Here is an 18068-nt window from a genome sequence, read left to right as displayed (position 1 = left end):
CTCTAATGGAGGCCGAAGTCAAAATCACAAGGTCATCTGTGACTTGCTCTTTTGGCTAAATGAATGCTGAGAATTGTAGCTGGGGCGCATCTACTAGAGGCAGCCTCGGATCAGTTTCACACACCGTTTTTTTTTTTTCACGGTCGAGGTTTCTGTCGAGATGGAATTAGCTGACCCCAGATCTGCCTGGAGAGTTTTGCCTCTTATTACAGAGAAAGAACTTGCCTACTGAAATTAGAAACAACCCCCCGCCACCACCACCACCACCACCCCCATCCTCAGTCGCAGGCGCACTGTCATAAATCCTCCGCAACCACTTACACCAATTTATCTCCCCCACCGTCAGTCTTCAAGTCCAGAGCTCATTAAACGACAAAAGAGTCGACATGCAGCCACCGTGAACCTGTACACTCACCTTTATTCTCCACCATCAATCACACAGTCAATTCACCTGCTCACTCATGTAACAAGAAAGAGGCTGAAAGCTGTAATAGAGTGAACAATGCAAGATAAGGATGGCGCGAGTGTGTGTGTGTGTGTGTGTGTGTGTGTGTGTGTGTGTGTGTGTGTGTGTGTGTGTGTGTGTGTGTGTGTGTGTGTTGCAGTGCCAGCAGAAAATAAGGGTTATTATATACACCCCAGCTGACAATTTAAAGTAACAGCACTGTGAAAAAAAACTTTTCACTTTGATTGGTAGTTTTTCAAGTAATTAAAGTAGTACATCAGACATTGCTTCCACATAGCTGGCAATATAAAGAGAGCTTTACAAGACTGCTGGCTGGCTTTTGTGTTATCTGGCATGAAAGTTCACACTGAAATTCATATCAGCCACAGGATTAATCAAGTCCTTTTGTTTGCACTGTGAGTTTGTAGTTTTGGGTGAAATTACTCAACAAATATTGGATGGTTGTCATTTAATTGCTTTTTGTAATCTCTGACTCCTGCCACAGTCAGTTTAGAGCCAAATACCACAGACTGTATGTAGAAGATGGATGTAGCCACTAGGGATGTCACCAGAGCCAATACTTATACTTTTTGATGCCAAAATCCTGAAAACACGGTGGTACTGTGGAGACAACACGCCACTACAAGTATTCTTGTGCGTCCTTACATGATGAAGGGCACCCACAAGCACAAGGAAAAACTACATGTGGAAGACGGCGACTAGCAAAGCCGCTGAGATAGCTTTGCCCCAAATTATCGATAGCTGGATATGGAAGTACGTTGTGTTATGCTGAAACACACGTTACTTTTTTGTTTGAGAGAACTTTGCCGTTTAGAAATCAACCAGCGTGCCACATGCTGAACCGTTTGTAGTGGCTAATGTTGTGTTGGGGATGTAATGAATCCCAAAGATTTAGTATTTGGTGCTAATATGAGTAGAGTTAGCTTGTTCCTAATTCAAGATGAAATTAAAGAAAGATGAAACAAAATGTGTATTTAGACAAAAAATATTCCTTATCAACATTATATTTTATTGACAATAAACAATAAAACGTTAGAATCTTTGCCGAGTAGCCTGCTAATGTTAGCATTAGCTTTTATTGTAAACATTTTACAATATGGATCAAAGCTGACTTCACATCAGTAATGCAGCTGTCTCAAACTAAACATTATAGTGTATTTCAGGATAAAATGAGAAGGATGACACTTTGTACCTTTCTAAATATGAAGTTAAACTTACTATTATTTAAACAGATCTGAATGTTGGCCTTTTAGCTGCTTTGCTAAATTGGAAGGATTTCCTTCCTTGGTCTGAAAAACCAAAAAGTTTGCATATTGCAATTTGGAAATCAGTTATTATCCGATGATGTGGGCGTCCGTTCAGCATGTAAGGGTAGACTAGGACACATGTAGCTTTATACTGCCCCCTTCAGGTCTGGAAGACCACTTCGGTACATACCCTGCCAACGGCTACGTTACCAAAGAAAAACAAGTACCGTAAGTATCGGTTCTGGTGACATTCCTACTTTGTATATATTTTATATATCTTGCTAATTAGCAACCATTTTGTGAGAAACATGGCATTTGGCACTGACTGCTAAATGTCTCTTATCGTGAAATCCCAACTAGCCACTATAAATCATGTTAGAGGTCACATGACTCACATTCTGAGGTCTATAAATTTTACTTAATTAATTAATTTGATGTGTAAATGTAATTTTCTCATAGATTTACATTTACAACCAGACAACCTGCCACCTGCTGGTGTTTAGGTGGGTTTTGAAGATACTTTAAATTTTCATATTTCAGACCAGAAGTTCTCCATCCATCTTTCATGCATCTGTCTCTAATGATTATGTTCCCACAACACTGCAAGACAATCATATGATGTACAATATACGTGATATCTCTGTCACTGAGGAGAAAATGTCCCTTAAAAGTCCCAAAGAGGCAATTATGGATTCTATATGTTTACTTCACTGTAGTTCCATCTGTGTGGGCAGCATTATTGTCTGCTGATTTTATTACCTCTGATTGGATTTCCCCTGCTCTCTGCAAGTTTCTTCTTCTGCACTGCAAATTAGTTAACTTTACCCTGGATCATTTGATTTGGTTATTCGACCTCTCAGGACAAACTGTTGATAATGATGATAGCTGACATCGGCCTGTTGATAACTGTATTGCATTGTTGTGGCTGAGTTACTTCGTGGCAGACAGAGAAGCTTATATAAAAGCATGAATCACAAAAAGCTACCAGACAACTTTAAATCATTTGTCCCCGAAGACGCTGCAAAGTGAACTGAGATGACGTGCAACTGAGGGAAATGCCAAGAATCTGTCCTCTAAATAATTGCGTTCACTTTTCTGTCCTTTCTCTTCTTTTGTCTTTTTTACATAAAACCAACATTTTGAAAAACGTGCATCTGTGCTGCTGCCAGCATTTCCAGTTCACATCGTACACTCGTGCATAGATTGCGCTTGTAAGGGTATGCTGTTAAATTCTGGCTGGCATTTGTGGCTCGCATCATCATTCTGGTAGTGCAGCAACCTGGAGCCACGCAGCAGTGGAACACAATGTGAGGCAGCATAATGGAGCCGGGAGGGACACGATGTTTCCCCTCTTCCTCACGGAGTCGAAGCAATTAATATGACAACTCAGACAGATGGTTGTGTCAGAGCGAGTGATTGACTAAACCAGGTTAGCCATCCTGTCCCTTGGGTGGTGTTCAGACATGGACACACAATAAATGGAATACCTGATCTGGAAGCGACTGCCAATCTCTAAGGTGGCAAACTTGAGTGCTCTGAATCCGATCAAAATGCAGCACATGATGCCGCTTATCCAATATGTCCATACAAAACTCATCCTTAAATCTTTAAACGTTACCATAATGGGTGGAGTGCTGTTGTCTTTCCCCACCTGTTCACTCACCTGTTAAAGTCCCACGTGCACCCAGCATATCTCACTGGCATCTGGCACCTTGCACACACTGTCACACACACTGACTGGACGAGGTGTCCTAGTCCCTTTTATCCTCTAAACGCAGGCATAAATCCACAGGTTGGGACGCACCGGTGTTGCATTGGCGGCCAGCGCTGGCCTTGTTGTCAGCAGGATCTTTGGGTATAAGGCTGTTAATCCTTCACAGAGAAGCAGCAGAAAGGAAGGCTGATAAATTCATGCCGGGTACAGGTTCAGACCGAAAATGCAACTTAGAACTGCTCGTGCAGTACTTTTACCTGACACTGGCTGATATCCATCCATCCAGTAACTGCTTAACCAGTTCAAGCTGGAAAAATGTGAATCTTCATTTGCTTTTTCCCCAAATATGAGTCACTGTTGGCTGAGTCTGTTGCTTTATGCAGTTCTTTCTTTCAAATTCAGCTGGTGCCAGTTAACCGTTTCATCCAGCTTTGTTCGTCCACTGATTATTTACTTTGATTAGCTCGTTATTTTCCTTTTTCTTAACAGATATGAATTGAATTTTGTGTGGTTTGGTTTTATTTGAAATCCAATCTAAGCATGTGTCACAGCAGTGGTCAGCTGGCCTGTTAGAGGTGTGTTTAGGATACATTACGTCATTTTCCCAAATCATCCCCGTGGCATCGAAGTTCAGGGCTCCGGATCTCTTTTTGAGGGGTGGGGTGTATTTAAAGACTATAAGGGGGGCGGGTGGGGTGAAGTGCTGGTGGTTCCTAAATATTGGTGACACCTGTTGTGTGTTGTAACCGTTAGCCTCCTCCACTTCAGTCCTGTCACTTTATCAACTCTTAAAACCTCGGTGGAGGAACTTGGTGCAGTCGTTGTTTACTAGAGAGCTCTGATGTGAGGAAAGTGATGTCAGACACACATAGCTGAAAATATAGTTCCTCATTGTAAAGCTCTAGTTTTGCCATTAAGAGGCTGAAAGGAAAAGATGATGTTTCTAATTCTCTCCATTAGGTGTAGCTGACAGCTGAACACCTTTTTATTAGTGTGGATTTGAGTTTGCCTCTCTCACACACACACCAACAGTCGTAGTTTCAGAAGTGCTGTGATTTTCTTCTTTACTGACACTTGTTTGAGATGACGAGCCTTGATGGGAGTGTTGTTTGTCCACTCAGAGCTCATATGGCTCAACCGCGGCTGTTCCAGTCTGTCAGAAGTGTCGTGATTGAGGACTTACATAAGCGCCGTCAGTGTTTTCATGTGCAAATCCTGGAAATGTCATCATGTCAGCAGCTCTCCAAAGTATTTTACAAATGTGAACAGCGGCGTCGATGCAAGAGGCTTATTTATTTGGGTTTTTAATTTTTTGGTTTTTGAGTGTGATCAAGAGGAGAGCTCGGCAGTGCTCACAGAGAGCAGGCTGTGCACTTTGGCCATACAGTGACACAGAAACACAGCCTGTGACATTTCCTGCTCTCTCTGTCAGTGTAGTTAAATCACAGCAGCTTGTGTGGTGCAAGCAAACCTCACAGAATATTTTACTGAGTTATTTATGCATTATATGTAAATTAAACCAAAAACTGATGACGAGACGGATTATTGTAGCTTAAAAACGCAGCGAATGAAATGAGCAGGAGCAGTTCAGGGGTTGTGTCTGTGTGTGTTTTTAATAAGTACTGACCTGTGGTCTGTTGACTCTGGAAGCTGCAGCTTTTGATTGCAGAGGGGGAAAGGGTGCATCTGCTGCTCTCTGTGCAAACAGTCATTGCTGCCCGACAGGTGGACTGACGTGCTCGCGGTTCAAAATCGACACGGCTATAAATAGATTTATGGCTTTTGGTAGTTTTCAGAGCAATAATTGCATCTTCAGTGCTCACAGCAGTATATGCATTATTTTTATTGTCTTCCTCTGAATTTAATCTTCCTCTGGATTTAATCTTAGCCCTGAATCACAAGCATAAATACCTCGTAAATAAAAGAGCGCAGTGTTTTCATGCATGTGAGTGAGCTGTCACCGGTTTGTACATGGGTGCTGAACAGTGTGACCAAAGGTAGCTGTAGTGGACAGGTGTGAATGGGGTCCCAAATGTCAGCCCTGCAGGCAGGCTATTTTTAAAGTGGCACAGACATAAATACCTGGGCTAAATTAAGGCTGGGCACATGCAGGTGTACTGTGGGAAGACTGGCTCTTTCCTTTCAAACCACACGAACAGATTTTTATATAAAACATACTGACACAACATCATGTGAACACTTTCCTCATATGTTTGACTCATTTTGGATGATTTAATAAAGTCTGATTTGTAAACGCTGGTCAAACTATCATCAAAATGAATGATTAGCTGCAGTATGAAACTGCACTCTCATTGGATAATAAACAACCACAAGTATTAGCCAATAAGCATGGGGTTTCACAGCCATACCTGCCCCTTGTCGTCACATTGGGGTGGGGGGTGCAAGCAGAAATGCTCAGAAACTATGAGTGATGCCACAGGAGCTACGCTGGGCTAGGCCCATCTAAAGAAGGCAGCCACTCAGTCTCTTTACGTCCCATGACTTTTCTCATGTTTTACTCTGGACTATTCACCTGATCTGGTTGGGAAAGACCTGTGATTGGCTCCACTCATAAGCTCAAATCCTAAACATCCAGCGCAGAGACTCCACTTCAGTCACAACATGCTGACAGGTTATAGATTTTCAACAAACCCTTTGCTTTCTGTACTATGGAGAACTCAGACTTTATAGAGCTGGGCTCAAAACACTTTAGTTACAAACCACAGGACAAATGCTAGAGAATGAAAAAGAATACTTTTCTGTGCACCCTCACCATTATTCTTTATTTAAACTAACGAAAGTTGAAAGAATGAGGTTAGGGGCTTAGAGTTGAGCGCAGCAGTGAAAGCGTCCTGTCTTCCTCCATCATGGCCTCGCTAAGTGATGCTCTAAAACGCAGCACTTACTGACAATAACAGAGACTTCCGAAAATGGTTTACAATCGATTTAACTGCTTTTCTACCACCAAGTGCTGCCAATTTGTTTTTCTAACGCTCTGCTTGTTGTTTTTAATTCTGCTCCACATCACAGACCTTATAATTTCCCTCCACAATCAGCAGATTAAAACGCACCAAATCTTAAGACTGGCACACAAAGAAATGCAGAGATGATCTGCGCTGGCAGTGTTCCCTGTAAGCCACATCGCTGTGCACATTTTTATTCCAGACAAACATATTTCTGTAATTGGATCAGCCTCGTGTGATCGAAGGCACTAATTAGTGAAATCAGCTACTGTAGACTTTTGTAATTAAATCTAAACACTCTTTTGGGGAAAAAAAAAAAGGCCTGCAGCCAGCGACGCAGTAGTGCAAAGAGGTGAGGTGTAAGCTGAGCTTGTCCTGAAGGTTTATGTAATTATGCATCTTATTAGAAGTGATTTATATTTATTTATCTATGTATTATTTTCTTATTTATTTAGATTTCCTTAGGAGAGGCTGAGGCAGAGAAATGGAGCTATGAAAGTGCAAAGACAGGGTTGATATATGTGGAGCAGCACTCAGTCTGGACTAATCATCAAGTCAACTACAGCTGACTGTGTGTGTGTGTGTGTCTGTGTGTGTGATGGTCAGCTGTGGAAGGCTATTTTGTGCACGCAGGGCGCTGAGATTTATGCGGGAGGTAAACTCAATATAATCCCACTTTACGGCCGCCGTGTCATGCGGCACTCACTTTATGATGGAAGGCTTTTCTTAAATGTAACCTCATTAAAAGAAGCATTACTAAAAGCATCTCCTAACGTTTGACATATCGACATTCTAATAATCCTTCATTTTAAATATAGTTTTATAATCATTAGCCGACATTTTTCATAATAGCAAAAAGGGTTCACAGCTGGAAGATGATGTTTAAGGTGTCGGGGAAAAGAGGATGTTTTTGAGCTTTGGCACTGATTCTTCAAATTATAATCAATCAGTCGTCTTGATATCATTTTTACATTCATGTCTTTTTTAATGAAACGTGAGAATCGTCAGTCTGTGTTCCTACCCCCACCTATGGCCGAGCTCACGAGGGTTAATATGTGAAAGAATGATACAGTAATGTGCTTCATATAAAGAGCAGCAGGCAGGGCTCAGAGGGGAGCTGCTACTCCTCTACCTTTAAAGGAGCTGGCTGAGGTGGTTTGTGCGTCTGATAATGATGATGCTTGTTCCAAAGTGAGGTGTTCTACCTACTGGAAGGAGACCAGGACACTCTGGAGAGAGTACATCTTCAAGAAGGTGTCTATGGAGCAGGCGGTCTGAGCATCTCTGGTTAGCGGTCGTGCTGTCATCTACTGGAGCTAGAGCTCCAGCTAGTGGCAGCTAGCTCCTAACATCTTAGCAGCTAACGGGCATTGTGTAGTCAGAAAGTATGAATATTAACTCTAACCAGAGGTTGTTCTGCCACTTGCTGATGAGGGCACCAGCCTTTAATCATCTAGTCTACATTAGTCGTGCTTATCCCTCCAACAAAGTAATTAATCTGCATCTTCTGCTAGCATGTGCGTTCTTTTCAGGAGCCGTAAAGAGCTTGCGGTTGCGTCAGCTCTGTGATGAACAGCCTGGGTAGCTGACATTATCAGGAGCTCATAGCCCGTTGAGATGGGAGGAAGAATGTGTGGGAACGTGTGTGTGTGTCAGATGTATTTGGAGGGTGGGGGGTCTGCATCCCTGGGTCTCCTGGGGGGACGTAGTCATGACGGGCATTCAGCTGGGCTACACTGTGACCTCATTTTACAAGTAAAAAGGTCCCAGCTGAGCTGAGCCAGGACGGACCAACAGGTGCAGACAGACAGAAGAAAGAAGAGGGGAGGGGGGAGGATGCTGGGATGGAGGGTGACTTCATGCCGGCGGACTTTGACGACCACCACAGGCGTTACAGCAGACCGAGGAGGGGCCGGCTGGCGGGTGGGGAGAGATAATGAAGCGGTACAGCACAGACGGAGAAAAGTATCAGCTGTAGTTTCACATGTGTCACAGTTAATTGTTGTTTTTTTATCTGAGGCTCATGCAGCGTTTTGGATTTAATGAATCTGTGATTGTGTTTGTGTCTCCAGGTTAAGTGAATCCTTAATTTCACTTAGCGCCACTCCAGCTTCTAACAGCTCTCCCTTTGATGTAGACGCGGCATCACCCCTCTCATCTTTCCCACACTTTCTCAAGTTATTATTTTATATCTCATCGTATTCTTAAATCCATTCCTTCCTCCTCCTCCTCCTCCTGTCTTGGACTCTTACAGTTCACCTCAGGAATCCTGCCTTCTCAGCTGTCCACTGGTGTCCCATGGCAATCCGATTTAGCCTCCACCACCTCCCCTCACTCCTTGCCCCTCCCCTCCCCTTCGCAGCTCTTTCTCCTCCTTTTCCACCTATTTTAGCCTCCACACCTACCGCCCACCTCCCTGCCTCCACCTCCTCCGTTCTCCGTCACACACCTCCTTGTCCCCTCTCCAGTTTGGCCGGGTGGTCTGTGCGTGCTGGATTAGGAGTCTGTCTAAATTTGGTCATGCATGGCAAAGGAGATGAGCACCTGCTGGTTGGACAGGCGGTCTCTTCTCCCCTCCAGACCCTTACATCAAATTACAGCAGGGCTTGGGCATTCCTGTCACTCCTCTCCGCTCCTCCGCTTTGCTGCTTCTTTGTCTACGAGTCTCCTTTTCTTTGACCTTCAATCTCAAATTCAGATTGAATCCATTTTTGATTTCCAGGTGTGACAAATTTAGTTTCCAAATGTCCAAATCTGGCAAAAGACAGTGATTCTAATAGTAAAACTACTTGTACTGGAGTATAAAAATACTTGGTCAAAAGTAAAAGTTTTCTTCTGTGCGATTACAAATTAGGCCAGATCGCACAAAACACTAAATCTCACAGAATATTTAACTAAATCCAAACAGCTGGTCAATAAAACCCAAAACACTGTAATGGGACACATTTAAAGTAGCTTAAGATGGAAATATTATGCAAAGAAACCAAGTCTCTAATTTGCATTTAAATAAGGTACTTCCACTGATGACCGTTGATCCTAAGATCACATCAAAAGTTCTTTTTTATAGTCTTCAAAAAAGTTGTTTTTTTTTTTTTTTTAGGTCAAAAACATGCATTCGAACTCATAATGTTTAGGTAATCATTTTTGGCCTTTTTTTAATGTATACATGACCCATGAATCGCCTGAGCCTAAAAAAGGCTTCTAGTGGTGATCAAGTGTTGTGAATACACATAACAGACAACTTAGCAAAGAACCGATTTTAATTTGTATCTTTAGGAAATTTGTTATTAGCAGCTTCTCGTAAAAACACACAACTTGTTCCCATTTATTTAGCTGAATTTAAGCAAAATACCAAAGATTCCCAAAGGGCTGTAAGCAGAAACCTTGGCATGGTGTGCAGTCTCTCCTTTAAAAAAAATAGGAAACTGGACTAGTGGAGGACATAAGAAGGCCTCTCAGGCCTAAGATGCTCTCTGCAGCAGATGGACAGTATTTGAAAGTCATATTCTTAAGAAATAGGGGGGAAAAAACCTAGCAAAGATCTGATACAGGACCTCCATTCGGCTCTTCAGGTACTCCATTTAGTGTCTCAGTGGAAGGGTGGCTGTGAAGAAGCCATTCTTAAGAAACATGATGATTGAGGTATCCCAAATTGCACAAGAACTGGACTGAAAATCGATAGCAACAGGTGTGATGAAGTCACGAATCCAGATTTTACATCATCGGTATGTGCACAGGAGGTCAGGAGAGAGGTACAACTGTGAGTCTGCAGTCACCCGTAAAACGCAGTGGAGCCTCTGTCATGGTTTGGGCTGTATTGCAGCCAGTGGTGTTGAAGATTTTGCCAAAATTGAAGAATTATGAGCACAGAAAGTACCACCAGATTTTGAGCACCATGTAATATCATCTGGAAACGGCTTCATTTTTCAGCAAACAGACTGCCATTGCAATAAAAGCTGTTGTGGATTGGCCTCCTTAGAGCCCTGACTTCAACACTGTAGCAGTGTGGGATCATTTCGACAGAGAACAGAACAAAAGGCAGAAACATCCAAGGAAGAGCTTTGAATGTCCTTCAAGAAGCCTGGAGAACTATTCCTGCTTAAAGAAATGGAAAGACTGACTAAGAGAGTTCAGACTGTGTTGAAGAATAAACGCGGTCAAACTGAATATTGGCTTCTAAGCAACTCTGTATAAAGTATATTATAAATCATCACATGCTTACATTGCATCTGTTTAATTATAAGAAACTTTCAGCCCATCACCAGTCTCCTCCAGGAAGGAGAGAAAATCAGTGTGAGTGAAGCAGAGTCAGCCCTGAAAACTCTTTATGTAACGGTTTATCTATAAAATGTCAAAAAATGATGAATATGTTCAGTTTGCATTTACATAACAGCGGGCAGAAAATCATTAGAGCTGTGAAACAGGAACAAGGAAATTTGCTTCAATTAGTCATCAGGTTAATTCATTTTTCACTCCATCAACTAATTAGATAATCATTTCAGCTCTAGAGCACATGCAGAGATGAGCAGTGTCTACTCTCCCCCACATGCTGTACTTTCCCTTCACTCTAATTTGCTACTTTTTCTCCTCTTCCACTCAGACATCTCTGTCTTATCTGTGTCTCTGGTACTTTGCGTCTTTGCTTTTCTGTCTGCGCAGGCAGATGCAGACGCGAGGCCTGGAAGCTCATATAGGCATAAACACACACCCACTTACTTTAAAGGGCACATGCATTTTGATTCCTGGGCTATTTAATGTGCTTTGCTGTGTTGGGAAATTTATGTTTTTACCTACTGAGCACAAACCCTGTTTCATTGCTACTTTATACATCTCCCTCTCTCTCTGTGTCTCTCCTCACTCCACCCACACAATCATCTGTAGTTAGTTATTCAGCTCATGTACTTATTCTGCTTCGACACCCCCGCATCCTCCAAACCCTGGCAAAGTTTTGGCTCTACAGCAGAAGCCCTAACGCACACTCACACCCCTGAGTTTGAACACAAGCGCACACACACGTTTTTGTTTTGTTTTGTTTTTTTCAGATTAAAGCTAAACAGCATGGAAAGCCTCTCAGAAATACCTTTCAGCAGCTGATTGATTGATTGAATGGCGCACTGAATTGTCCCCTGCACGTACGCCTGACGCCATTAGGCAGTTTTCCAGACAGACCGAAGGCAAGCACTCAGCGCTTAAGAGCCATTTCTGTCTATTACACACGCCACCATCACTCAGTGAGCAGCTTGGTTTCCAAAACGGGTGATTTGTAGCTACTGAAAGACGTAGCGCCCGAGTAAAATGTGTGATTTTTTTTTTTTTTTTTTAAATTTATTTTTTAATAACAGGTACCTTCCTGAACACTTGCAGACTTCACTTTACTGCACTTGAATGTCCAGCTGTTGAAATGGATGGCGCTGATGCTGAGGAGTCTTTTGCATGTGTAACAAATGACCATTGAGCAGCACAAGTTTGTTTTATTTATTTATCGAGGCTTCAGTTCACCAGCTTAACGTGGCAGCCTCTACCAGGAGCAAACGTATACCTTCTAACTGACAACTGGCAGCCCACTGGCAACCCCAGCAACTCCCCCCACCCTTTCCACCTTGGTCTCTCCCAGAATCTTTAAATAGTCTTCAGACCCCCTGGGACACATGCTAATCAGCAGAATTAGTGGCTAGTATTATCTATTTATCCTCATCATGTGTCTGGAAAATAGAATCATTAAAATGTTCAATAAATAATCATTAAATATTTAAGAGTTCTCATGTGAAAGTATGTTTCGTGGTGTGCACGTTTCCTAAAGTGCAGAGTCCTAATTAAAATGCAAAAGTGTCCAGAAATGCATCCATTATTAGTTAAACCAAGCATACAAATGACTCAAACACCTCTTGGTAATTATCACATGTTAGTTCTGCAGATTACACCTGTTTATTACAGTGAGCGTCATTCATCCTCTTATGAATTCATCTGGGAAGTTCCACAGCTTCAAAAAGCACACGTCAGAATGATCTGAGCCCAAAGTCAGATTGAACTAAGATCAAGCGGCCGTCAAACTGACACAAGTGTCAGAGTGTGACTGCGCCCGCTCTCCCTCAGCAGCCGCAGTCGCAGAAAGGTCACAGATTAAAGAGGACAGCTCGGGCCTCGCTAAGCATTTTGTGACCCCGGTTTCAAAGGGGAAGCATCAAATTGTGTGTGTAAAGTTTGTAAAACCGTGTGTTTCTGGCTCTCTGTGTGATGTATGTGTGTGCGTGCACGGCAGGTCAAGTCTGTGAATGCAAATGTGTAATATGTGGTACATATGACCTGTGAGCCTCCGTCTCTTCTCTCCTTTAGACCTTCACAGCTTGGTGTAACTCCCACTTGAGGAAGGCCGGGACACAGATTGAGAACATTGAAGAGGATTTCAGAAATGGCCTCAAACTCATGCTGCTGCTGGAGGTCATATCAGGTGGATGTCATTGAGAGCACACACCCATGCATGTATACACATTTAAAAACTGAATGATACCGGATCACATACTTGGATTTGGCACATCCTTGTGGTAAGAAAAGAGCAGATCTTTTGCTATTTTGGTGACACTTCTTTTTTTTTTTTTCTTTTTTTTTTGTCATTTTCTTTGTAGAATGAGACTGATGTTGATTACTCAAACTCCTAAACATTGTTGGTTTCACTCCCACTCTGTACCTTCTTCCATCTATAAAATCCAGCAGTCATCATCACTTTATATATAATTTTCTATAATTCCTGTCAGACTATAGTAATGATTTACTCATTTGCATAATGATGGAGAACAGCAAAAAAATCTGTTTTAAAACAGTTAGTTGAAAATAAGAAGACTGTATCTCAAAGATGGAGACGTTTAAAAAAAAACAAATAAAGTACTTGCATTCTTTCTTGTGGCCACCAGGGGGAGACTGAACAAAGTCTGACTGTAAAGGAAATCTAAGAGGAACATTAAACTATCACTCACGTGATTTTATGACATCAATGAAAACTTTCAGTGTTAGTTTCTATTTCAAGTTTTAAGTCATATTTTTTTAATTTCTGACTGTTGTATCAGAAAGAATCATCTAACGAACATAGAAACTTGTGGTAAATTTTAAAATGTATGGCTGAATACTTCCGTCGCTACCTGCCAGCAACCACGTGAAACTCATGAATCCGCGCTTTCTAACAGTACGTGTGTCAAATGTTACCAGTGAACGCTGCAGGATTACAGCTTTTTGGAGTCGGATCATTCTTTTTAATAAACTCTGTATAGGATAAAGTAGGCGGTTCTACCTTGTGATTGACTAGTTCGCAGCATTTCCCTGGCAGGTCTACTTGTCTTTTGTGATGTCTGGTTTAAAAACGAGAAAACCAAAAAAACTGAGATGGTGATGATCAAAATCCTGAGCTAGAATATTGAAAACTGTAGACTACATAGTAACAGGTGGTGTCACATTGGCTACATCTCTGCAGGTTTCATGAATGGAATTACTCTTATAATTCATAACTGTGTTCTTTGGTAAATAAACTAACACAAACAAGTAAAATTGAGATCACATGTTCTTGGAGATGGTGTATTTTTCCTTGACACTTAGCTTAAAAAATAACTACTGAGCAGCTTGATGGACGAGCTAATAAATCTGTTCCTCGTCTTTCTCAGGTGAGAGGCTGCCCAAACCCGACAAAGGCAAGATGCGTTTCCACAAGATCGCCAACGTTAACAAAGCTTTGGACTTCATCTGCAGCAAGGGGGTCAAGCTGGTGTCTATTGGTGCTGAGGGTGAGACAAGACCTTTAAAATGAGTCTGAGTTTTATCTGATTAATTCATCAGGATCTGCTAAGATGAGTAACACGCGTCCGTGTGTTTGGTTTTGTAGAAATCGTCGACGGTAACGTGAAGATGACTCTTGGTATGATCTGGACCATCATCCTGCGTTTTGCCATCCAGGACATCTCTGTGGAAGGTGTGTTTCCATAAAGCAACACTGAATTTTTTAAGCTTAAATTAACTTTTTTAGTGGTTGTCACTTAAATAGTGAGATAATGCACGAGTTATGAGTTTGCAATTAGTCTTTGCAAGAGTTTGGCCAAACTGCTGGAGCAGTCACCATGCCTGAGCACAACAGACAGAGACAGTTGTCTGTGTCTCAAATACAGTCACGTGAACGCAAAGTTAAACACATCTTGCTAGAATACACAAAATCTCTGTGTGTTTATTTGTTTCTTTGGCTGCCAACTCCTCCCACACAATCAGGAGCTGAACAACCAAACTTGGCACACAGGTGCATCTCAGGCCCCTGAAGCACCATTTTCAGCTTTACAACACTTTATAAAAGCACCATATCATTTTTATTTCACAATAATAACATTTAGCTTATATCCGCAACTCTTAATTTGTGCATAATGTTTTATGATGCCAAAATGTTGCCTGGCAACCACCTAGCAATGAGCTAAAATGACCTGTGTTTTTGCCTTTATGCACTTTATGAAAGCAAACCAACAGCACGAGCACTGCAGCTTGGATATGTCTAGTCAGTCAAATCTGTGAAGGGCATTCTGAGTCATCTTCTTAGGAAATGAGATAAACCACACACACACACACACACACACACACACACACACACACACACACACACACAAGTGTATATATACTGTTAAAACTGTAGATGCTCATATTCAACATCTCCTTGAGACTTCTCAGCACTCAGTTTCAGACCATTCTACTCTCAGCTCTGTATGATGTCACTAAGAGCAGATATCCTAATATGGTCATCTTCTGTTTGCAAAGGAAAGCCAATCAAAGAGGAAGAGGAAATAAAATGTCTAGTTTCTGACAGAGAATGAACCAAGGCCCAGTTTTAGCTAAATAAAGCTTATTTCAAACTGTATGGTCATGCAAAGCTATCTTAAGTAATGTAATAATATCTTAAATTGCGTGCACACTAGAAATGATTTGCAGCACCATAGCAACCAATGACCACAGAAAGTGAATGACATGCAGCAGAGCTACAGGTACCACTGTGGACAGGAAGTGGGCACGATCAGAAGTAAACTTTAGCCAAGCAACTGAAACGACTACCCATGAAAGTTAAGAACCGCGATGATTGGCACATGACCTGGTAGTAAATATATTAGAGGGTCACCTAGGCAACGGCAGCCTGGAATATCCTAAGCAACCAGCCGCGGGCTTCAAAGCGATGCACAGAGAGTGAAGCGCTTCCAGTGTGGATGCAGTTGTAGAATAAAACGATGAAGCTGGAAATGAGTGTAGTAGATTTAATGCCTTTAACTCTGTGCGTGCGTGTGTGTGCGTGCGTGTGTGTGGGTGTGGGGTGATTTGTTGCTTCCTTGTTTGGTAATCCCACCCCTGGGCTGCATTTGCACCTCATGCCATTTTATTTTAACCTTAATGCTGTCAGCAGGTCAACCCACAATAAATTCTTGTTTACAAAGACTCCGACCTTGTTCACTCTGTCCTTCCACACTCCGCCCCCACACCCCCCACGCCCCCACTTACCTTCAAGTCATCTCCTTTAGCTTAGCTTTTATTGCTTCCGCTCTTCAATCTTCTTCTGCTGTCATACAGCTTGACTTTCTTCGCCATCGACCTCGCTCTAACCTCTCATAACTCCTCTTCCCTCCACTAGTGCAGGAAATTATCTTTAAGCCACCCGTCAGACGAGCTTGAGAAATATATTGACTGCTGCTAACATCATACAGCTTTTTTTAATGCCAGATCTTGATCCTAAACATCTTTGTGCAGTATTTAAACTTTTGACAGCCCCAATCACTCTCTGTCATCCTCTTCCTGACTGTTATTCTTCTTCTCTTAATGTTCAAAATAACACAAACCCTCATCTAAAATCATCTCCTCTTCTCAACTTTTTCAGAGACCTCTGCTAAGGAGGGTCTGCTGCTGTGGTGCCAGAGGAAGACTGCCCCCTACAGGAACGTCAATGTACAGAACTTCCACATTAGGTGGGTGAGCGATGCCGACCTGTGGCATCAGCAGGGAACTGCAATCATTCAGCTTATACTTCTGTCTGATGCTGATTTCTTTTCCTCTTTATGTTTTCCTCGCTCCATGTCACCCACTGATCATCTACTCTCCTTCTTTTCTCCTCACGCCTCTTTGCCTGCCGCTGTTTCCTCACTCATGCCTCCCTCCTTCCTCTTCTTCTTCTTCTCAGTTGGAAGGATGGCCTGGCCCTGTGTGCCCTCATCCACAGACACAGACCCGACCTCATTGACTACTCCAAACTGAGAAAGGTGGCCCATCCTTCTCTACTTTCCCCTCTATTTTCAACCTTTATACTGAACCTTGATTAATGCAGTCTTTTTATGTCTTCACTTTCATCATTGAAGCTCTGTTAGAAATATTTTTTCCTGTGAACTGATTTCAGCTCATTAAAAAGAACCCAAAAAGACAACCCATCACAATACTGCACTTGTAGATCACAAGCTTGATTAAGAGTGTTAATAAGAATATTTGCCAAAATTGCATCCCTTAAAGTTGGATGTGATGCGACAGAATTGGAAACTGCGCTGCTGTTTGCTCGCCAAAATCCTGCCAAAACTCTGAAACTGAAACATTTCTTAATGAGGTTTATTTCTCGCCTTCAAAACACTCATCAGAACTGTCGTGGCTGGCGTGCTTCCCCGTGTAGTCTTTTGTGTGTGACACTGATTGTGTGTTTCTTCAGGACGACCCCATCGGTAACCTGAACACCGCCTTCGAGGTGGCTGAGAAGTACCTGGACATCCCGAAGATGCTCGACGCTGAAGGTGAGGCCACGAGACGTCAACGTGACGGAGCAGTGCAGGAAGCGGGTTCTGTCTTGTTATGCTGACGCACACGGTGATGAGCTCAGCTGCAGCGAGATGCATGATGGCAGACACGGTGGCTCCGGCTTGCTCGGAAAATTCAATCATCTTCATTGAAAAAACGAATGCATTTTAAATCACTTTAAATGCATCTACTCAGGAACCAGCGGCTCTGACCTTGGAAATATCACTGCTTTGTAGGCAGATGTCCTAAAACGAGTGATTAATGCAAGAATAAATCATAATGCTCTTTACGCTTCACGGTCACATTTTAATTCAGCATATTTAACTGAGGTGGGAGTCACCAGTCACCAAGTTTGCAGTTACACACAGTCTGTTTCTGACAATTAACTGCAATAAAAACTCAAAACTCACGTCTGTTGCTGTTTACGTCAGTAATTCACATTTAACTGTGACAGTTGCACTCAGTAAACCTCCTGGTCTACAGAAATATAACGAGGACACAAACAGCTGGCAGCCAGTTAGGATCAAAGATCCGTTCAGACTGATGGCAGCATGTTGGTAATCTGTCTGCATTTCTAAGTTATTTGCAAACCTTGATCAGTCTCTCTGAGAGTGACTGCAGTCAGTCCAGGTCAGACTGTGGCTGCTTCCTACCAGGTGAGATGAGTTCTGGTTCTTTAGTGAAATGTTTAGTGTCCCTGCATCGATACAATATTGCCACACTAAGCTGTATCAGATTTTTAAATATTTAATAAAAATGTTATTTAAAAAATGCTTTTTAAACCTGACAAAGTGGCTTTTCAGAATAAAATGCAGTAAAAACGAATCAAACGTCTGCTCTGCTTTCCTGCCCTGTGGATCATTCTTTCAAACCTTTGCCAAGACTATTTTAAAATAATA

The 18068-nt window shown here is 42.2% G+C and overlaps 1 protein-coding gene across 1 annotated transcript in view; it reads left to right on the top strand.

Annotated features, from left to right (window-relative positions):
* Positions 1-18068, top strand: part of actn3b (actinin alpha 3b) — a 37342-nt gene that overhangs the window by 8487 nt on the left and 10787 nt on the right. Inside the window, exons 2-7 of the mRNA XM_085266162.1 lie at positions 12724-12838; positions 14040-14159; positions 14258-14344; positions 16271-16358; positions 16571-16649; positions 17084-17165. Coding sequence (XP_085122288.1) covers positions 12724-12838; positions 14040-14159; positions 14258-14344; positions 16271-16358; positions 16571-16649; positions 17084-17165 — 571 coding nt within the window. The remainder of the gene's footprint in view (positions 1-12723; positions 12839-14039; positions 14160-14257; positions 14345-16270; positions 16359-16570; positions 16650-17083; positions 17166-18068) is intronic.

Source organism: Mchenga conophoros, linkage group LG3 (genome assembly GCF_057382185.1).
Source record: "Mchenga conophoros isolate Kocher_MC1m ecotype Shallow Benthic linkage group LG3, M_conophoros_male_GT1.1, whole genome shotgun sequence".
Lineage (NCBI taxonomy): Eukaryota > Metazoa > Chordata > Actinopteri > Cichliformes > Cichlidae > Mchenga > Mchenga conophoros.
The sequence above is the reverse complement of the archived record's forward strand: the minus strand, read 5'-3'. Positions and strand labels throughout refer to the sequence as shown.